Here is an 18364-nt window from a genome sequence, read left to right on the forward strand (position 1 = left end):
TTATTTTTATCTAGGATGCTGGAGAAATGGTTCGTTCCTTTGTTGGTGGTTTGGAACTTGTTGTCAATTTACTGAAATCAGACAACAAAGAAGTTTTGGCAAGTGTATGTGCTGCTATTACCAATATTGCAAAAGATCAAGAAAATTTAGCTGTTATTACAGATCATGGAGTTGTCCCTTTATTGTCCAAACTGGCAAATACAGTAAGTAACACACTTTTTTTTTTTTTTTTAATGAATCCCAAAAAATTTCATGCCAGGGGGAAAGAGAAGGGCAATGTACCAAATGGGAGTGACCAATATGGCAGCATTGAGGATGAGAAAGACATAGAGAGGTACATGGGAAGTACAGACAACAAATATGAACCCTTTTGCACATACAGTACTGAGTTGTCAGTGAAGGCAAACAGGGGTATATGGACGGATAGATAGGTGGACAGGCTAAACAATTAGGTATGTCTAAATGGGGAGTGTATCCAAGATCATATATAGGGTTGGCAGATAATGGTCCTATAAGTTTATGTGAGTGATCAGAATTCCCAGGTGTATAGTAGAGCTGACAAGGGGCAAGGTTATGGTCATTGCTTGGCCACAGCCAGCTACCCAGAGGGACTGAGTAGTTGATCCTGCGGGGTTGGGACCATAGTCGCAGGGGACATCAAGCTCAATTGGCATAACATACTATACAAAACATTGTTCCACCTCCTACTTTGGCGAGTAGCGACTGGGATCTTAAAAGCTAGCAAGCTGCCATCTAGATGCAACAATGGGTGTCTCCTCATCAAGAAGAAAGAAGAAAACCAAATGAATGGAAACAATCAGTCCTAGCGACTGGTACACCATCTGATCTGGAACCTATACAACTATGAGACCTGAAGAACTAGATGGTACCCGGCTACCACTGTCATCCACTTGGAAGGGATGTACGAGATCCTGCATAGAGAGGGAGAACAATGTGGAACAAAACTCAAAATCATTTGGAGGTAAAAAAAAAAAAAAAAAAGGTGGGGACCAGGTTTGCTGGTCCAATAGAGCCTGGTGAAACCACTGAGACTATGGCCCCTAGCTGCCCTTCAGTTCTGGGATTGAACCCACACCTGTGGTTTCCAGCCAAACAAAGAACAGGCAAGTGAGTTAAACATTTACCTCAAGTAGACACATGCCCTGGAGAGAACAATCATGGGAGAAGGAAGGGCTGCTTATGCACAGGGAGACAGCTCAGGACACAGAAGAGTATGGAGGGATGGACACTGGGAAGAGGTAACTATGGGGAGGAAGTGGGAGGGGAGCTGTTGCATTGTAAATTTTGGTCAATGACGTGAGACAAAGTATATGTGAACTGCTGTATGAAAAGTGAATTTACTCTGTAAATCTTCACCCAAATCAAAATAAAATTAAAAAAAAAAAAATCAAAAAAAAAAAAAATTTCATGGCTTACTGGCCAAAACAATGAACTTACAGTTAGGATACATGACTTGGATTCAAGTTTAATATTCATCTTTCATGAGGTGTGTGATTTTGGTCAACTCATTTAATTTCTCTGAGGCCAATATATATGTATGTATTATTATAAACTATGAAATATTAATATGCAAGATTCTTTTGAAAAAGAAGCTGTTTTTATTTGCCATTGACAAGTAAAACAGTGGCAAATATAAGTATTTATATAAGTGTTTCTTCTTATCTGTGCCACCACAGCTCTTTTTCTCTTATCTTCAATACCGTTATCACTATTATTATCCTTAAGGTAATTGTCTATACCAACATCATAAGTTAAATGTGCCTCCTCCAGCTTAGCAAACTTAGATTGGCGGCATTCTTGAGCTAGAAGACTTTGGCAATCACTGTATAACTTATGTAGAGCTGTGCCAGATGGAATAAACAGGATTAAGAGACAATGACTTCACCATGACCAGAAGTGTTTGAGCACAGCTTGGAGTACCACTTGGAACAAATGTTGTAGATCAGAAATTCAAACACTGAAAGGATGCTTGGTCTAGAAAACTTTTTAGCGTCGGGGTAATATTGAGTTCCTAAGATTATCTGCCAGTTTCAGTTAAGTTTCAGTTAAGTTAAGTAGCTAGCTAATCCTCTTCTCTTGACTCATTGACATGCTAGTTGGTAATAAAAATCTAGCACATAAACATGGTCTCACAGGATCATTAAAATGCCTTTTCCACAATTCATTCTCCTTTGTGCAGAATAATGATAAACTGAGGCGTCATCTAGCTGAAGCTATTTCACGTTGCTGTATGTGGGGCAGAAATAGAGTAGCCTTCGGTGAGCACAAAGCAGTGGCTCCACTAGTGCGCTACCTGAAATCAGATGATACCAATGTGCACCGAGCAACAGCTCAGGCCTTGTACCAACTCTCAGAAGATGCTGATAACTGTATCACCATGCATGAGAATGGAGCAGTAAAGGTATAGTGCAATGACTTTGTGATTTAGTCCAAGTTAGATAAACATAAGCTGGAAAAAAACTTTAGTAATTGTAAGATTTTACTAATGAGGGCATTTAGGTAAGCCAAGTTATCATAGTTATGCTGCTGAAAACTTGTACAGACATAAGACCAAAGAATATCAAATGTACTTAGCAAAATAAATAATCATTCCATAATTTGAATTTGAGTAAAGCAAATGCACAGTACATGAACAATCAGTAGTACTCATAATTCTATTTGATGTATTGTTTACTTAGCATGTAAATAATAAAAGATAGTCAGTCATATCCATATGCTGCTGCTGTTGTTGTTGTTAGGTACCAACAAGTTGATTTTGACTTGTAGTGACCCCATGTGACACAGTAGAATTGCCCCATAGGGTTTCATAGGCTGTAATCTTTACAGTGATAGAAATGACACTGGAGATCACAAGATAGAATTTTTCAAGGCCAATGACTTACTCATCGCAAATACCTTCTTTTAATAACATAAATGGTGGCTATACATGTGGACCTTGTCAGATGGAACATATAGAAATCAGATCAACTACATCTGTACAAAGAAGCAATGGAGAAGCTCAATATCATCAGTCAAAACAAGGCCAGGAGCTGACTGTGGAACACCATCAGTATTTCATATACAAGTTCCAGTTGAAGCTAAAGAAAATTAAAGTAAGTCCATGAGAGCCAAAATATGACCTTGATTATATCCCACCTGAACTTAGAGACCATGTGGAAACAGATTTGACATGTTGAACAGCAATGACTGAAGACCAGGTGAGTTGTGACTGGATGTCAGAAGATACTCTGAAACTTGCTCTTGAACGTAGAGTGGCTAAAGCAAATGAAAGAAGTGATGAAATAAAGAGCTGAACAGAAATTTCAAAGGGTGGCTCAAGAAGACAAAGTAAAGTATGATAATAAAATGTGCAAAGATCTGGATTTAGAAAATCAAAAGAGGAGAATATGCTCAGAATTTCTCAAGCTGAAAGAACTAAAGAAAAATTAAAGCCTCAAGTTGCCATAATGAAGGGTTTTGTGGGCAAAATACTGAACAATGCAGGAAGCATTAAAAGAAAATGGAAGGAGCTTGTCAGAAGCCTCCAAACCATGAGAGCCAAGTGGAGGAAGAAGCGAATGCACAGGCTGAAGCGCAAAAGAAGAAAGATGAGGCAGAGGTCCAAGTAAACTCTAGTGTGTGCATCCACGAAAACCACAACAACAGGAATATGGAGTGCTGGAGGCAGGGGACATTGGTACAAGTTGTTCACTGCATGCTATTGTCTAGAATTTCCATCTCAGTGGATCTAGGACTTCATCGCCATTGTATCGCTGTGAACACCTCTGAGAGGCCCAAGTGCTCATATCAAATTAGTCCCTTTTGATCCTTTGCCCTGAACATTCTGGACTAGTTCTGTTCTCAGTTGTCACTGAGTGTAACATGTACACAATAAATCATCTCTTCTGCTGTCTTAGCTGAAGAATCAAAAAAAAAAAAAAAGAAAGAAAATGGAAGGAATACACAGAGTCACTGTATCAAAAGAATTGGTTGATGTACATCTATTTCAGGAGGTAGCATATGATCAGGAACGAACAGTATTGAAGGAAGAAGTCAAAGTTACACTGAAGGAACTGGCAAAAAAAAAAAAGACTCCAGGAATCGGTGGAATACCCATTGAGATGTTTCAACAAATAGATGTAGCACTGGAGACTCTTTTTCATTTATGCCAAGAAATCTGGAAGACAACTACCTGGCCAAGTGACTGGAAGAGAGACATATCTGTACCCACTCCAAAGACAGGTGATCCCACAGAATGTGGAAATTATAGAACAGTATGGGAGTTCTGGTGGCATAGTGCCTAAGGCATTTGACTGCTAACCAGAAGCCTGGCAGTTCAAACCCACCAGCTACTCCCCAGAAGGAAGGTTGGGCAATCTACTTCCATAGTGATACTGCCTCAGAAAGCCAAGGAGGGGTTGCTATGAGTCAGACCTGACTCGACAGCAGTGGGTTATCATTAATACACATGTGAGTAAAATCTTGCTGAAGATAATTCTAAAATGATTGCAGCAATGTATTGACAGGAAACTTTCAGAAATGCCAGCTGGATTCAGAAGAGGATGTAGAATGAACAATATCATTGCTAATGTCAGATGGATCTTAGCTGTAAGCAAAGAATACCAGACAGATGTCTACCTGTGTTTTATTGACTATGCAAAGGCATTTGACTGTGTGGATCATAACAAATTATGGCTAACATTGAGAAGAATGAAAATTCTGGAACACTTAACTGTGCTCACAAGGAACCTCTACATAGACCAAGAGGCTGTCATTTGAACAGAACAAGGGGATACTTCATGGTTTAAAATCAGGAAGGGTGTGCATTAGGGTTGTAGCCTTTCACCACACTTACTCAATCTACTTGCTGAGCAAATAATCTGAGATGCTAGACTATATGAAGAAGAGCACACCATCAGGATTGGAGGAAGAACTACTAATAACCAACAATATGTAGATAACATAGCCTTGTTTGCTCAAAGTGAAGATAACTTGAAGCACTTACTGATGGAGATCGAAAACTACAGTCTGCAGTATGGATTACACCTCAACATTAAAAAAAAAAAAAAAATGAAACTCCTCACAACTGGACCAATAAGTGACATCATGATAAATGGAGAAAAGATTGAAATTTTCATTTTACTTGGATCCACAGTCAACACCCATGGAAGCAGCAGGCAGGAAATCAGACATTGTATTGCACTGGGCAAATCTGCTGCAAAAGATCTCTTTGAAGTGTTAAGAAGCAAAGACGTCGCTTTGAAGACTAAGGTGTTCCTGACTCCAGGCGTGGTATTTTCAATTGCCTCATATACATGTGAAAGCCAGACAATGAATAAGGAAGACTGAAGAAGAGTTGATGCCTTTCAGTTGTGGTGTTGACGAAGAATACTAAAAATAGTATGGACTACCAGAAGAACAAACAAATCCATCCTGGAAGAAGTGCAGCTGGAATGTTCCTTGGAAGTGAGAATAACCAGACTTCGTCTCACCTACTTTGGTCATGTTGTCAGAAGGAAACAATCCATATAGAAGGATATCATGCTTAGTAAAGTAGAGGGTCAATGAAGAAGGGGAAGACCCTCAACAAGATAGATTTACACAGTGGTTGCAATGATGGGCTCAAACATAGCAAGGATTGTGAGGATTGGTGCAGGACTGGGCAGTGTTTTGTTCTATTGTACATAGCGTTGCTATGAGCCAGAGCTGATTTGACGGCACTTAACAACGACAATCTTTACAGGAACAGATCACCAGGTCTTTTTCCCTCAGAGCTACTGAATAGGTTCAAACTGACAGTCTTTTGGTTAGCAACTGAGTGCCTACATATTGTAGCACTAAGGCTCCTTCATATCCATATATAGGCACCACATGAACAACAAAGGAGATGGCTATCAACAGGACTTTGGCAAAACCGTCTTAATCATAGTAACAAAGGGCCGATTCAAAGACATGATTTATTTTTTACGTATCTGTGCTTCAAGCTTTCTGTGCCTTTAACCAGTATACAGGAGCACACAGGATGACACTAACAGTTAAGTGCTCAGCTACTGATTGAAAGGTTGACAGTTTGAATCCACCCAGAGGTGCTTTGGAAGAAAAGGCCTGATGATCTACTTACAGAAAATCAGCCACTGAAAACCCCATAGAGCACAGTTCTACCCTGACACATGGGCTCACTGTGAGTCAGAATTGACTCTATGACAGCTTAACCAATATACAGGTAGGAAAGTTTCTCTACAGACACTTTAATGTAACTACACATTGGGAATCACCTAGAGGTTCTGAATTAAATATTTTGATGGCAATGAATATGAAAAATATTTACAATAAATTAACAGCTTTTATATGTATTAGGAAAGAAATATATTTAAAATATTAGTTCTTGTCTAGAGCGTGTTTCCTTGTATAATATTATTTTGTTGTTTATTTCCCCAACTATGGGGCCTATAACAACCAGATGCCTATTGAGATGTATGGCCAAAGTAAGTTTGATCTTTCAGACAAAAGTTACTAAAATCTCCGGCTAATCATATTGAGGCAAATCTAGATACTGCAAATATGAAACATCTTAGGAAGAGTAAAACTTAAAATACCAATATTATCTTGGGATGATTGTTGATTGTTTTAATTTATCTTTCAACGTTGAAGAATATGATGTTAACTTTTCTAAAATTAAACTTAATTTACATTTAAATGTGTCATCCTTTCCATATAAATCTGTTTTATGACACATAAATTAGACCACATTAGTTCCTGCAAGCAAAAACTTAGCAAAAAAAAAAAAAAAAAAAAAATTGCCTTTTAAATAAGCACCAATTTTTAAAGGTAAATTATAATAAATATATAATGGGATGGTAACTTCAAATTGCTAAAGATTAATAAAAAATGCTCTCTCTTTGATATGATTATGTTTACACTTCAAAAATGAATACATTTCTAACATAAAAGTATATATTCTGTAATAAAACAAGGACTTGCATAACCTAATAGTATACAGTATATGTTGTTGTTGTTGTTATGTGCCGTCGAGTCAAACCCGACTCATAGCAATCCCTCCTTGGGTTTCTGAGCCACTATGCTACCAGAGCTCCCATACAGTATATAGTCTTTAAAAAAATATATAAAGCTTTAAAAATTAAGTAGCCTAGTAAAGTGTCTGACATATACTTAGAAAATTGCCATTTGGTTTAGGAAGAGGATCTCTAGACTACTCAAAAGCTTCATTTATTTAAATTTAATAAGGTTCACATACTTTGGTTCAGTTGGTTTATATACTACATGTATATATGCAACTTTCAATTATTTCATCTAATGAAAGTCAGTGGATAATTCAAAATCATTTTTAAATTGTATTCTGCAGTATAAAGGGTTCAAATTGTGGTCACCCGTCCATACGGTGTATAGGTATTAGAGAAAGAAGTCATTCAAAAAGATTGAGTGTGAAAAGAGTCAGGAAAGATAAGGGAAGGAAAGAAAGTAGGGTCTATTGATCTCTAAGAACTCTGGTAGCATAGTGTTTAAGACACTTGACTGCTAACCAGAAGGCTGGCGGTTCAAACCCGCCAGCCACTCCTCAGAAGGAAGATGGGGCAATCTACTTCCGCAATGATACTGCCTCGAAAACCCAAGGAAGGGTCTCTATGAGTCGGGTCTGACTCTAGGGCACATAACAACAACAACATTGCCCTTCTACACTCTTTCCTGGGGGCATTGGTAGTTCAGAGGCAGAATTCTTGGCTTTCATGCAGAAGACCCAGGTTCAATTCCTGGCCAATGCACTTCATGCACAGCCCCATCGCTCCGTCAGTGAAGGTTTGCATGTTGCTATAACGCTGAACAGATTTCAGTGGAGCATCCAGATTAACATAGACTAAGGAAGAAAGGCTTGGCAGTCTATTTCTGAAAAATCATCCAATGAAAACCCTATGAATCATAATGGTCTAATCCACAACCAGTCATGAAGATGATAGTGGATCTTGAAGCATTTCATTTTGTTGCGCATGGGGTCACCTTGAGTCAGGGACCAACTCCATGGCAGCTAACAAAGAGGTTAGCCTAAAGAGGTTACCCTTAGGGATCTTAGGAGTCTCAAGTATTTGCATTCCTAACTGCCTGAAGTTTCTACTTGAGGTAGCATAGTGCCTAAGGCACTTGACTGCTAACCAGAAGGCTGGCGGTTCAAACCCACCAGCTACTCCTCAGAAGGAAGGTTGGGCAATCTACTTCCCTAGTGATACCACCTGGGAAACCCAAGGAGGGGTCGCTATGAGTCGGGTCCAACTCGACGGCACATAACAACAACATAGGTAGAGATACCACCTTGAAAATCCAAGGAGGGGTCGCTATGAGTTGGAATTGACTCGACGGCAGTGAATTGTTTTGTTTTTTTTTTTTTTTAATAAGATGCAGGACTTTTTTGGGGGGGAGAGTAAGTTACTTTGTCACAATATAGAGAGGCCTTACCATGGAGGGTTTATCAGTGCAAATGTACAACGTGGAGGTGGGGCCTCCACCATTAAAGAGGAAAAAGACATGGTATGCTGGGTGTTGGTAGAATAAATGGCATTCATCAGTTGTTTGCCTATCGGGAATAAGTTAACCGTGACTCCAGTTTTAAGGCTAGATACACAGGAAGATGCCATTAGCCTAGATAACACGAGAAAATATTTAGTACATTAGGACCAGGAGGTATTCAGACCCCTTCTCTTAAAGGTGTTGCTGAGCCCCTGGTCTGCCTTCTCAGACTCTAGGATCATCTTTACCCTTTACTGGTTTCTATCCCTGCTGTTCTACATCAGTTCACATCAGGGCATTTTTGTTGTAGGCTGGTGAAATTACCTTCATTTTCCTTCTCTAATGATCCTTAGGCTTCTTCTATCACCCCAAGAAGTCTTGGCTCTGTGGAATTGCCTCTCCTAGCTCAGGCTGAGCCTCAGAAAAAAGGGTGGGGAAAAGAGAACCCTTACCCCACTTTGTACATTTATACTGATAAAGCCCCACAGTAAGAAAAATGCAGCATCAGGATGGTAGGAAGACTCATTAACAATCTGCCATATGCAGATGACACAACCTTCTTTGCTAAAAGTGAAGAGGACTTATAGCATTTACTGATGAAGATCTACTACAACCTTCAGTATGGATTACATTTCAACATAAAGGAAACAAAAGCCCTCACAATTGGACCAATAAGCAACATCATGAGAAATATAGAAAAGATTGAAATTGTCAAGGATTTCATTTTCCTTGGATCTGCAATCAACACCCATGGAAGTAGCAGTCAGGAAATCAAATAACCTATTGCATTGTGCAAGTCTGCTGCAAAAGACTTCTTTAAAGTGTTCAAAAGCAAAGATATCATGTTGAAGACTATGGCATGCCTGACCCAAGCCATGGTATGTTCAGTCATGTCATTTGTATGTAAAAGTTGGACAATGAATAAGGAAGACCAAAGAAGAATTGGTGCCTTTGAATTTATGATGTTGGCAAAGAATATTGAATATACCATGGACTGCCAGAAGAACAAACAAATGTGTCTTAGAAAAAGTACAGCCAGAATGCTCCTTAGAAGAGAAGATGACAAGACTTTGTCTCATGTACTTCGGTCATGTTATTATGAGGAACCAGTCCCTGCAGAAAAACATCATGCTTGGTAAAGTAGAGAGAGGTTCAGTGAAAGAGAGGAAGACTCTCAAGGAGAAGGATTGACATAGTGGCTGCAACATTGGGCTTAAACATAGCAATGATTGTGAGATGGTTCAGGACAGGGCAGTGTTTCATTCTGTTGTACATGGAGTAGCTATGAGTCTAAATTGACTGGATAGCACTTAACAACAAGAACAACTAAATTACCTGCAGGAGTCCCTAGGTGGTGCAAATGATTATGTGTTCAGCTGCTAACTGAAAGATTAAAGGTCATTCCCACTTAGAGGTGCCTTGGAAGAAAGGCCTGGTTATTACTTCTGAAAAATCAACCATTAAAAACTATAGAGTACAGTTCTAGTCTGACAGACATGGGATCCCCATGAGTTCTGATCAATTCAGTGGCAACTGATTTGTAGGTTTTTTGTTTGTTTGTTTAAATTACCTGCATTGAATGCTTGATCACAGTGTAAAACCACTAACATTTCTGACTTTGAATGCATGTAAGGTTTATCGCCTATTTTGGCAAATCCCTGACTATTTTTGTTGCTACTTGTGGTAGTTAAGGTTGTTTGACAGTGTGCCTGGGCAGCTGGATATAGTTATTCCCCATGGTGAGATTGGTAATTAACTCCATGGTAGAATCTACTGCAGCAGCTGAGTAGCTGCTTTAGGGACATAGGCTGCTTCCAGTAGATAAGAAGCAACTTTGAGGAAGATATCCAGCTTTGATGGCATGCTTGAACCCTGCATGTAGCCAAGTCATTGTTCAGCAGCCTGCCATGTTGCCCTGACAATCTTGGGACTTTTAATGGACTTGAATTAATGGCCTGCCATGTGGTTTGGTAATATTGGGACTGTGCCTTTTCACTTGTCAACCTCGGGTTTGTCAGCCTCAGTGGCCAGTGGCTATCTGAGTGAAGAAATGCTGTAGCTTCAGTGGGCTGGGAGCAAGAGGCAGAGCTGAAGCCCAAGGTTGAGGGGCTTTCACCCAGGCCCCAGGGCTTGGCACTTTGAACTCAGACTTTAAGCCCCCAAAATTGTAAGAGAGTAAATTCTGTTTGTTAAAGCCATCCCATTTGTGGTAAATTCCTCTCAGAGTGGCATGAGGTGACTGAAATACTACTGCACCTTTCTAGTCAAGTGCTTGCAGTACTTATCCCCAATTCTGCAAACATTCCTGCTACAGCTGCCAATGGCCAATTGTCCACATGTTCTTTGGCAATTATCAGAGTCAGGCTGTCTATTCATAAGCAATTTACTCTAGGGTTAGTTCCTTTGTCAAGCAATTTCCTCAAGAGCAATAGCTAACTTTGTGCAACTTATGTGGATCCTGCCTAGTGATATTTTTGCTATAGTGCAGTGAAAGAGCAGGTTTGAGGGTCTAGAATAAAAAGAACTCAATTTGAATGATCAGTTTGAATGTTAGATCTAGAGAAGCTCTGTCCAATAGAAATATAATGTTAGCCAGGTATGTAACATTAAATTTTCTAGTATCCACAATTAAAGAACAAGACAAAATAAACAGGTGAAATGAATTTTAATAATACATTTTATCTAACTCATTATATCTAAAATAAATTATTTCAAATGTAAACAATATAAAAATTACTGAGCTATTTTTCATTTTCTTTTTTTGTACTAAGTCTTTGAAACGTGGTGTGTATTTTGCTCTTATATTACATCTCTGTTTGGACCAGTGCTCACGAACCCTGGGCGAATAGTGTTTACCTTATTAGGCAGCACAAGTCTGAAGACTGGCGGAGAGGTGAAGATTCGGGAATTTCAAGCAGAGAAGTAATAGGAAGTCGTGGATGAGATGTTTTTGTAGACGGTATAGAGAAGCCTGGGAAATGTCCACATTTTCACTAAAGGAGCATGTTAACTAAGAGGTGTCAAAGTAAATATAAGATGTTAACAGGTTAACCAGGAGTTGTAGAAACCAAAAGAAGAGCAAGTTTCAAAAGAGATAGGGGTTTAAACATGATAAGAAGTCAACAGGGAGCTCTGGTGGTGTAGTACCTAAGGCACTTGACTGCTAACCAGAAGACTGGTGGTTCAAACCCACCAGCCACTCCTCGGAAGGAAGGTTGGGCAATCCACTTCTGTAGTGATGCTGCCTCGGAAACCCAAGGAGGGGTCACTATGAGTCAAAATCAACTTGACAGCAGTGACTTGTTTTTTTTTGGGGGGGGGGGAAGAAGTTGACAAAGATTTTCTGATTGATTTATGTAGAAAAAGAATCCTTTCTGTTAGAGCCTTTCCAGGTAAGAATCTCTTCTAAATGGAACAATAAATATTCTGCTCTGATAAATACATCATGATAGGAATAATCCAGTTCTTACCCTCATTATGATTTTATCCAGTCTTTCCTTGGGTGTACAAACAGTTACAGCTGTTAATCAAATGGTGGGAGGTTCATGTCCACTCAAGAGTACCTGGGAAGAACTGGGGATCTACTTGTGAAAGATCAGCCATTGAAAACCCTGTGGAGCACAGTTCTACTCTGACATATACAGGATTTCCATGAGTTAGTCTCCATGAGTTGGAGTCGACAGCAACTGGATTGGTTCTTCACAAATTATCAGCCCAGGGCCTTGTATCATTATGAAATCTTCAGAACATGGAAGCAGAGTTGTAGGAAATGATATTGAAGATATTTGGAATCTATGAGATATACCACAATTACTCGCAAATTATGACAAAACTGTAATATAGGAGGGTAATATAAAAAGAGGAAGTTGCAGGAAACAACTGGACAGACAGGGACCCTTCTCAAGACAGAAAAAGTGATTGAGTAGAAAGATGATGAGCACTTATAAAAGGCTTTAAGCTCCTTTCCTCATGGTCATATTAGGTTTGTTTTTACAAATGTCAATACCAGGAAGGTGAAAACTGCATTATGGCCTATAACTTTCTGGAAGGCAGGAAACTGAAGAAAATACAACCAGAAGTGGGCCCAGCATTGGCAGAGCAAGGGGAGTAGAGCACAATTTGGGTGAGGCTGGAAGGGTTTTCTTGGCTGCCTCCCGGATTCAGCACAGGTTGTGGCATTCCAGGGAACTGGGAAGATGAACCAGAAGCAAGCATACCCCATAGTGTTTGAATGCTGATACAGGAAAAATATCACCACTGTTTGTGAGTCAAGTACACAGATTTTAGGAACCGGGGTCACCAAGAGCTCTCAGTGTCTGTATGCAGTCTACATGTCCAATGTTTGATCTATAATATAATACCTACTGCCATTGAGGAGCTCTGGTGGTGTAGTGCCTAAGACATTTGACTGCTCACTAGAAGGCTGGTATTTCAAACCCATCAGCCACTCCTTGGAAGGAAGACCGGGCAATCTACTTCCACTGGGCAATCTACTTCCATAGTGATACTGCCTCAGAATCCCAAGGAAGGGTCACTATGAGTTGAATCCGGCAGTGAGCTTGGGTTTTTTTTTTTTTTTTTTTTTACTGCCATTGAGTTAGTTCTCACTCATAGAGACCCACATTGGGTTTCCAGGGCTGAAAATCTTTACAGAAATAGATTGCCTCATCTTCCTACTGTGAAGCAGCTGGTGGATTTGAACCATCAATCTTTTGGTTAGCAGCCAAGTGCCTTACCCACTACACCACCAGAGCGCCCTTGTGATATAATAGTGGCTGTCAATTAAGCTTCTTAATGTAGCATTGTGGTTTTGAGTACTTTTCCCACATTTCAGATATTTCTTGTAGTGGTAGGGATTGTCTATGTGGCTGTATCCTATTAAATAATTTAGTAGGACTTTTAGGTATCAGAAGGAGCTGTGGTGGCGCAGTTGTTAGAGTGATTCGAACCTACCAGTCACTCACAGAAAGATGTGACAGTCTTGACACAGTGGGTTTTTTTTTTTTTTTTTTTTTTGGCTTTTAGGGTTCAGTGACTATATTATGATACCACATATGGAGTCATATGGACTCCTTCAGTGGTGCAAAGGGTTAAAGTACTTGACTGCTAACCAAAAAGTTGGATGTTCACATCTACCCAGAGTTAACTTGGAAGAAAGGCCTGGTGATCTACTTCTGAAAAATCAGCCACTGAAAACTCTATGGAGCACAGTTGTACTCTGACACACAAGGGGTCACCGTGAATCAGCATTGAGTTGACAGCAACTGTTTGTATCTTTTACGAAGCCATTTATACACTTGTTACTAATTGGTTTTTTTCTTGTTATTTATATTTTTCCTCTAAAGTGAGGAAGAAAATTATGATTACTTTAGGAGTCACTACAGATTAATTTGCATTTTCTTGTAACTTCATATAAATGGGACAATATAATATGTACTCTTTTTTTGGCTTCTTTCAGTCAGTAAAATTATTTTTATATTCATCCATGTTCTTCTGGATAATAATAGTCTACTCCTTTTTATTTATTCATAGTATTCCATTTTATGGGTGTGTGACAATTTGTTTATCCATCCACTTGTTGATGATCTTTTGGGTAATTTCCAATTTGGGGCTTTTACAAATAAAGCTACTGTGAATATTCATGTACAGGTCTTTGTATGGACATATGCTTTCTCTTCTCTTGGGTCAATACCCAGGAGAAGAATGTTTGGCTCATATAATAAGTATATCTTTAACTTTTAGAGAAAGTGTTTTCCAAAGTGGTTATAACACCGTCTATTACCAGTAGAAGTACATGAAAGCATCCTCACCAATACTTGGTACAGTCAGTTTATTTATTTATTTGAGATATCAAATAGGCATGTAATGGTATCTCACTGTGGTTTCAATTTCTTTTTCCCTGTTTATTATGTGCTTATTTACCAACTGTTTAACTTCTTAGATAAATTTCTGTTCAAAATTTTTGACCATTTTAAACTGAGTTTTTTTTTTCTTATTACTGAGTTTTAAAAGTTCTATATATATTCTTGACACAGTATTTTTTTTTTTTAAATCAGATTTGTAACCTGTAAATATTTTCTTCCAGCCTATACCTAGCATTTTTATTCTCTAGCACGTGTCTTTTGAGGAGCAAAAGTTCTTAATTTTGATGAAGTCCAATTTATCTTTTTTTTTATTTAATTTATTATTTTTATTTTAAGAACTTGTTTTACATTCAACGTAACACGTATTAGTTTCATTCTTCATTTGTCATGTCCAACCCTAACTCAGTCTCCTCCCCTCCCTGCCCTGTAACCCTCCCCTTGTGCCTCTCATATATATGCACTCCTGTTTGTCCTGCATTTCCTCAGTTTGAATGTTGGTCCTCTGGTGTCCCATGGTCTATTGCTCTAAGGGATGTATTACCATAGAGGATGTGGGTGTGACACGCTGGGTTGAGTGGTCTGCCTATACATCTTGTTAACTATTGGGCTGAGAGCCAGCCTCTGGGGGTGAGTTTTATTTCAGGCTCAGAATGTATTCCAGGGCCATAGTATTGGAAGTCTCAACAGATCTCATCTGACCAGTAATTCTGGTCATCATTGAGTTTTTGGATATTGTTCCACGTTTTCCCTCCCACTCTATGCAGGATCTCCAGATTTGATCCTTTCCTGAGTAGCTGGCATTGGTAGCTGGGCACCATCCAGTTCTGGTGTCGAGGGCCATCATGTCCTAGGGCTGATTACTTCTAAAGGCCCTTTTTCTTTTGCTTTCTTCTTCACTTCCAATGCTAGGAGACATTAGCTGCATCTTAGATGGCTGCTTGAAAGCTTTTAAGACCCCAGTCACTATTCACCAATGTAGGATGTGAAGCAATGCTTTTATGTATTTTGTTTTATGTAATTGAGTCTGGTGTCCACCAGTACTATGGTCCTGAGGCAGTAGATCTATTGGATCTTTCTCCCATAGTGTCAGGATGTCTGTGAGGGATTACTCTGTGTCTATCTTCTGTTGTTTCTGTAAGGACTGCAGGTATTTTGTAAGATTAGCCTCAGCTGAATCTATCTTTGGTCCTAGAGTATACATCTGTTCACTGACCCACATCTGATCATCTCAGGTGTTTTTGTGTTTATCTGTATACCCTAGTGTTTGGTGTTAATGGCAATGAGGTATTGTGGACCCACTGGTTGTTGTTAGCAGCTGTTGTCTCTCATGTGCATGGTTCAGTTATCATTTTTTGGGGGTATGGATCTTGTTTTTGGTGTAATAGCTAAAAGATACTTGCCTAACACTTGATCACAAAGATTTTTCTGTGTTTTCTTCTAAAAGTTTTATAATTTTATGTTTCCATCTATATCTGTGATCCATTTTGAGTGAATTTTTGTTTATGATGTTAGGTATGAATTGAAGTTAATTTTAGAGGCATGTGTTCCAGCACCATTTGTTGAAAAGCTTGCCCTTTCCTCTGCTGAATTTCTTTTGCATATTTGCAAAGATCAATTGAATATTTATTTTGTTCTATTACTCTAATTGTCTATATTTATGCCAATAACACACTGTCTTGATTACTGTAGCTTTATGATGATCTTTAAAGTTAGGTAGTGTACTTCCTCCTACCTTATTCTTTTTTCATAGTCATTTTTTTTTTTTTTTTTTAATTATTGTGATCTGAGTAAAAGTTTACAGAGGAAATTCACTTTCCATACAGCAGCTCACATACACTTTGTCTCATGATATTGACTGAAATTTCCCACAATGCAACAACTCCCATCGGACTTCCTCCCCATAGTTACCTCTTCCCTGTGTCCTTCCCTCCCATGCACTCCTGCCCCTGAACTGTCTCCCTGTGCATACACTAATGTTCTCTTCTCCCATGATTGATTTCTCTAAGGAGTATATCTACCTAATGGAAATGTTCAGCTCATATGCTTGTCTTTTATTTGGCTGGAAGCCATAGGAGTGGGTTCAGTTCCAGACTTGAAGGACAGCTAGTGGCCATAGTCTCATGGGTTCCATCAGGTTCTATCAGACCAGCAAACCTGCCCCCCCCTTTTATTTTTAATGATTTTGAGTTTTGTTCCACATTGTTCTACCATTCTATCCAGGATCTACTACATAGATCCTCCTCCAAGTGGTTGACAGTGGTAGCCAGGTACCATCTAGTTCTTCTGGTCTCATAGTTGTATAGGCTGAGGATTGGATGGTATACAAATCCCTTGAACTAGTTGTTTCCCTGCGTCTTTGGTTTTCTTCATTCTTCTTTGCTCTGGACAAGGAGAGACCCATTGTTGCATCTAGATGGCCACTTGCAAGCTTTTAAGATCACAGTTGCTACTTGCCAAAGTAGGATGTGGAGCAATGTTTTTGTCTAGTATGTTATGCCAATTGAGCTTGATGTCCCCTGCAACTATGGTCCTGAGCCCACGGGTCCTACTACTTGCTTCCTCTCAGTAGCTGACTGTGGCCAAGAAGTGACTACCACTTTGTCCCTTATCAGATCTACTATATACCTGGGAATTGTTACAGAACATACCAATACACTTGTAGAAACACTGTCTGCCAACTCTATACATGGTCTTGGGCACACTTCCCCCAGAATAGATATACCTAATAGTTCACTGTGTCCACCCATATATCCACCCATTGATCAATGTTTGCCTTCACTGACAATGCAGTACTGTATGGGCAAAAAGGTTGTCTGTACATCCCATGTACCTCTCTATGTCTTCCTTTTCTTTGATGCTACCATGTAGGTCACTCACATTTGGTACGTTGCCCTTCTCTTCACCCAAATCAATACTTGTCTCCTGCTGTTCTCTCACCTCCCCTCCCACCCCTGGTAGCCAACAAAGAAAATTTCCTTCCATATATAAACATTTCCTTGACTTTTTACAATAACAGACTAATACAATATTCGTCCTTCTGTGATTGACTTATTTCACTCAGCATAATGTCCTCCAAGTTCATCCATGTTATGCAGTGTTTTGCTGGTTCTACATAATTCTTTAGGGTTGCATGCTATTTCATTGTGTATATGTACCATAGTTAGGTTATCCATTCTTCTGTTGATGGGCACCTAGGTTGTTTCCATCTTTTTGCTATTGTAAATAGGGCTGCAATGAACAAGGGTGTGCATATATCTGTTTTTGTCTTGGATCTCACTTCTTTAGGATGATGTTGTTGTTGTTATGTGCCGTGGAGTCAGATATACCTAATAATGAAATGGGTGGGTCAAATGGTATTTCTAATTCCAATTTTTTAAGGAATCGCCATTCTGTTTTCCACAGTGGTTGTATCATTTGACAGTCCTACCAGTAGTGTATGAGAGTCTCAATCTCTCCGCATCCTTACTAGTGTTTGTTATTTTCTGTCTTGTTGAACTTTGGTACTAGTGCTGGGGCAAGATGGTATCTCATTATGTTTTGATGTATGTCTCTCTAATGGCTAATGATTATGAGCATTTCTTCATATATTTGTTGGCTGCCTGAATATCTTCTTTGGTGTAGTGTCTATTCATGTATTCTGCCATTTCTTAATTGGATTATCTGTCTTTTTGTTGTTGAGATGTTGGAATTTTCTATAAATTCTAGAGATAAGTCCCTTGTCAAATATGTTATTACCGAATATTTTTTTCCATTTTGGCTGTTCTTTTTCCTTTATATTTACATATGAATTTTAAAACTCAGTTTGTCATACAGCAACAAATTCAAACTTATCAATAATTACCCTGAATGTTAATGGCTTAAATGCACCACTCAAGAGATGGAGACTTGCAGATTGGATAAGAAAACAAAACCCATCAATATGCTGCCTACAAGAGACACACCTTAGAGATAATGACAAAAACAGACTTAAAATCAAAGGTTGG

General features: G+C 39.0%; 1 protein-coding gene across 1 annotated transcript in view; it reads left to right on the plus strand.

Moving 5' to 3' along the window:
- The window catches only part of ODAD2 (outer dynein arm docking complex subunit 2), a 329580-nt gene that overhangs the window by 235074 nt on the left and 76142 nt on the right, over positions 1-18364 (plus strand). The window contains exons 17-18 of the mRNA XM_007951926.2: positions 15-203; positions 2201-2422. Of these exons, the coding sequence (XP_007950117.1) occupies positions 15-203; positions 2201-2422 (411 nt within the window). The remainder of the gene's footprint in view (positions 1-14; positions 204-2200; positions 2423-18364) is intronic.

Source organism: Orycteropus afer, unplaced genomic scaffold (assembly GCF_000298275.1).
Source record: "Orycteropus afer afer isolate SDZICR_OR568_19922 unplaced genomic scaffold, OryAfe1.0 scaffold00319, whole genome shotgun sequence".
Lineage (NCBI taxonomy): Eukaryota > Metazoa > Chordata > Mammalia > Tubulidentata > Orycteropodidae > Orycteropus > Orycteropus afer.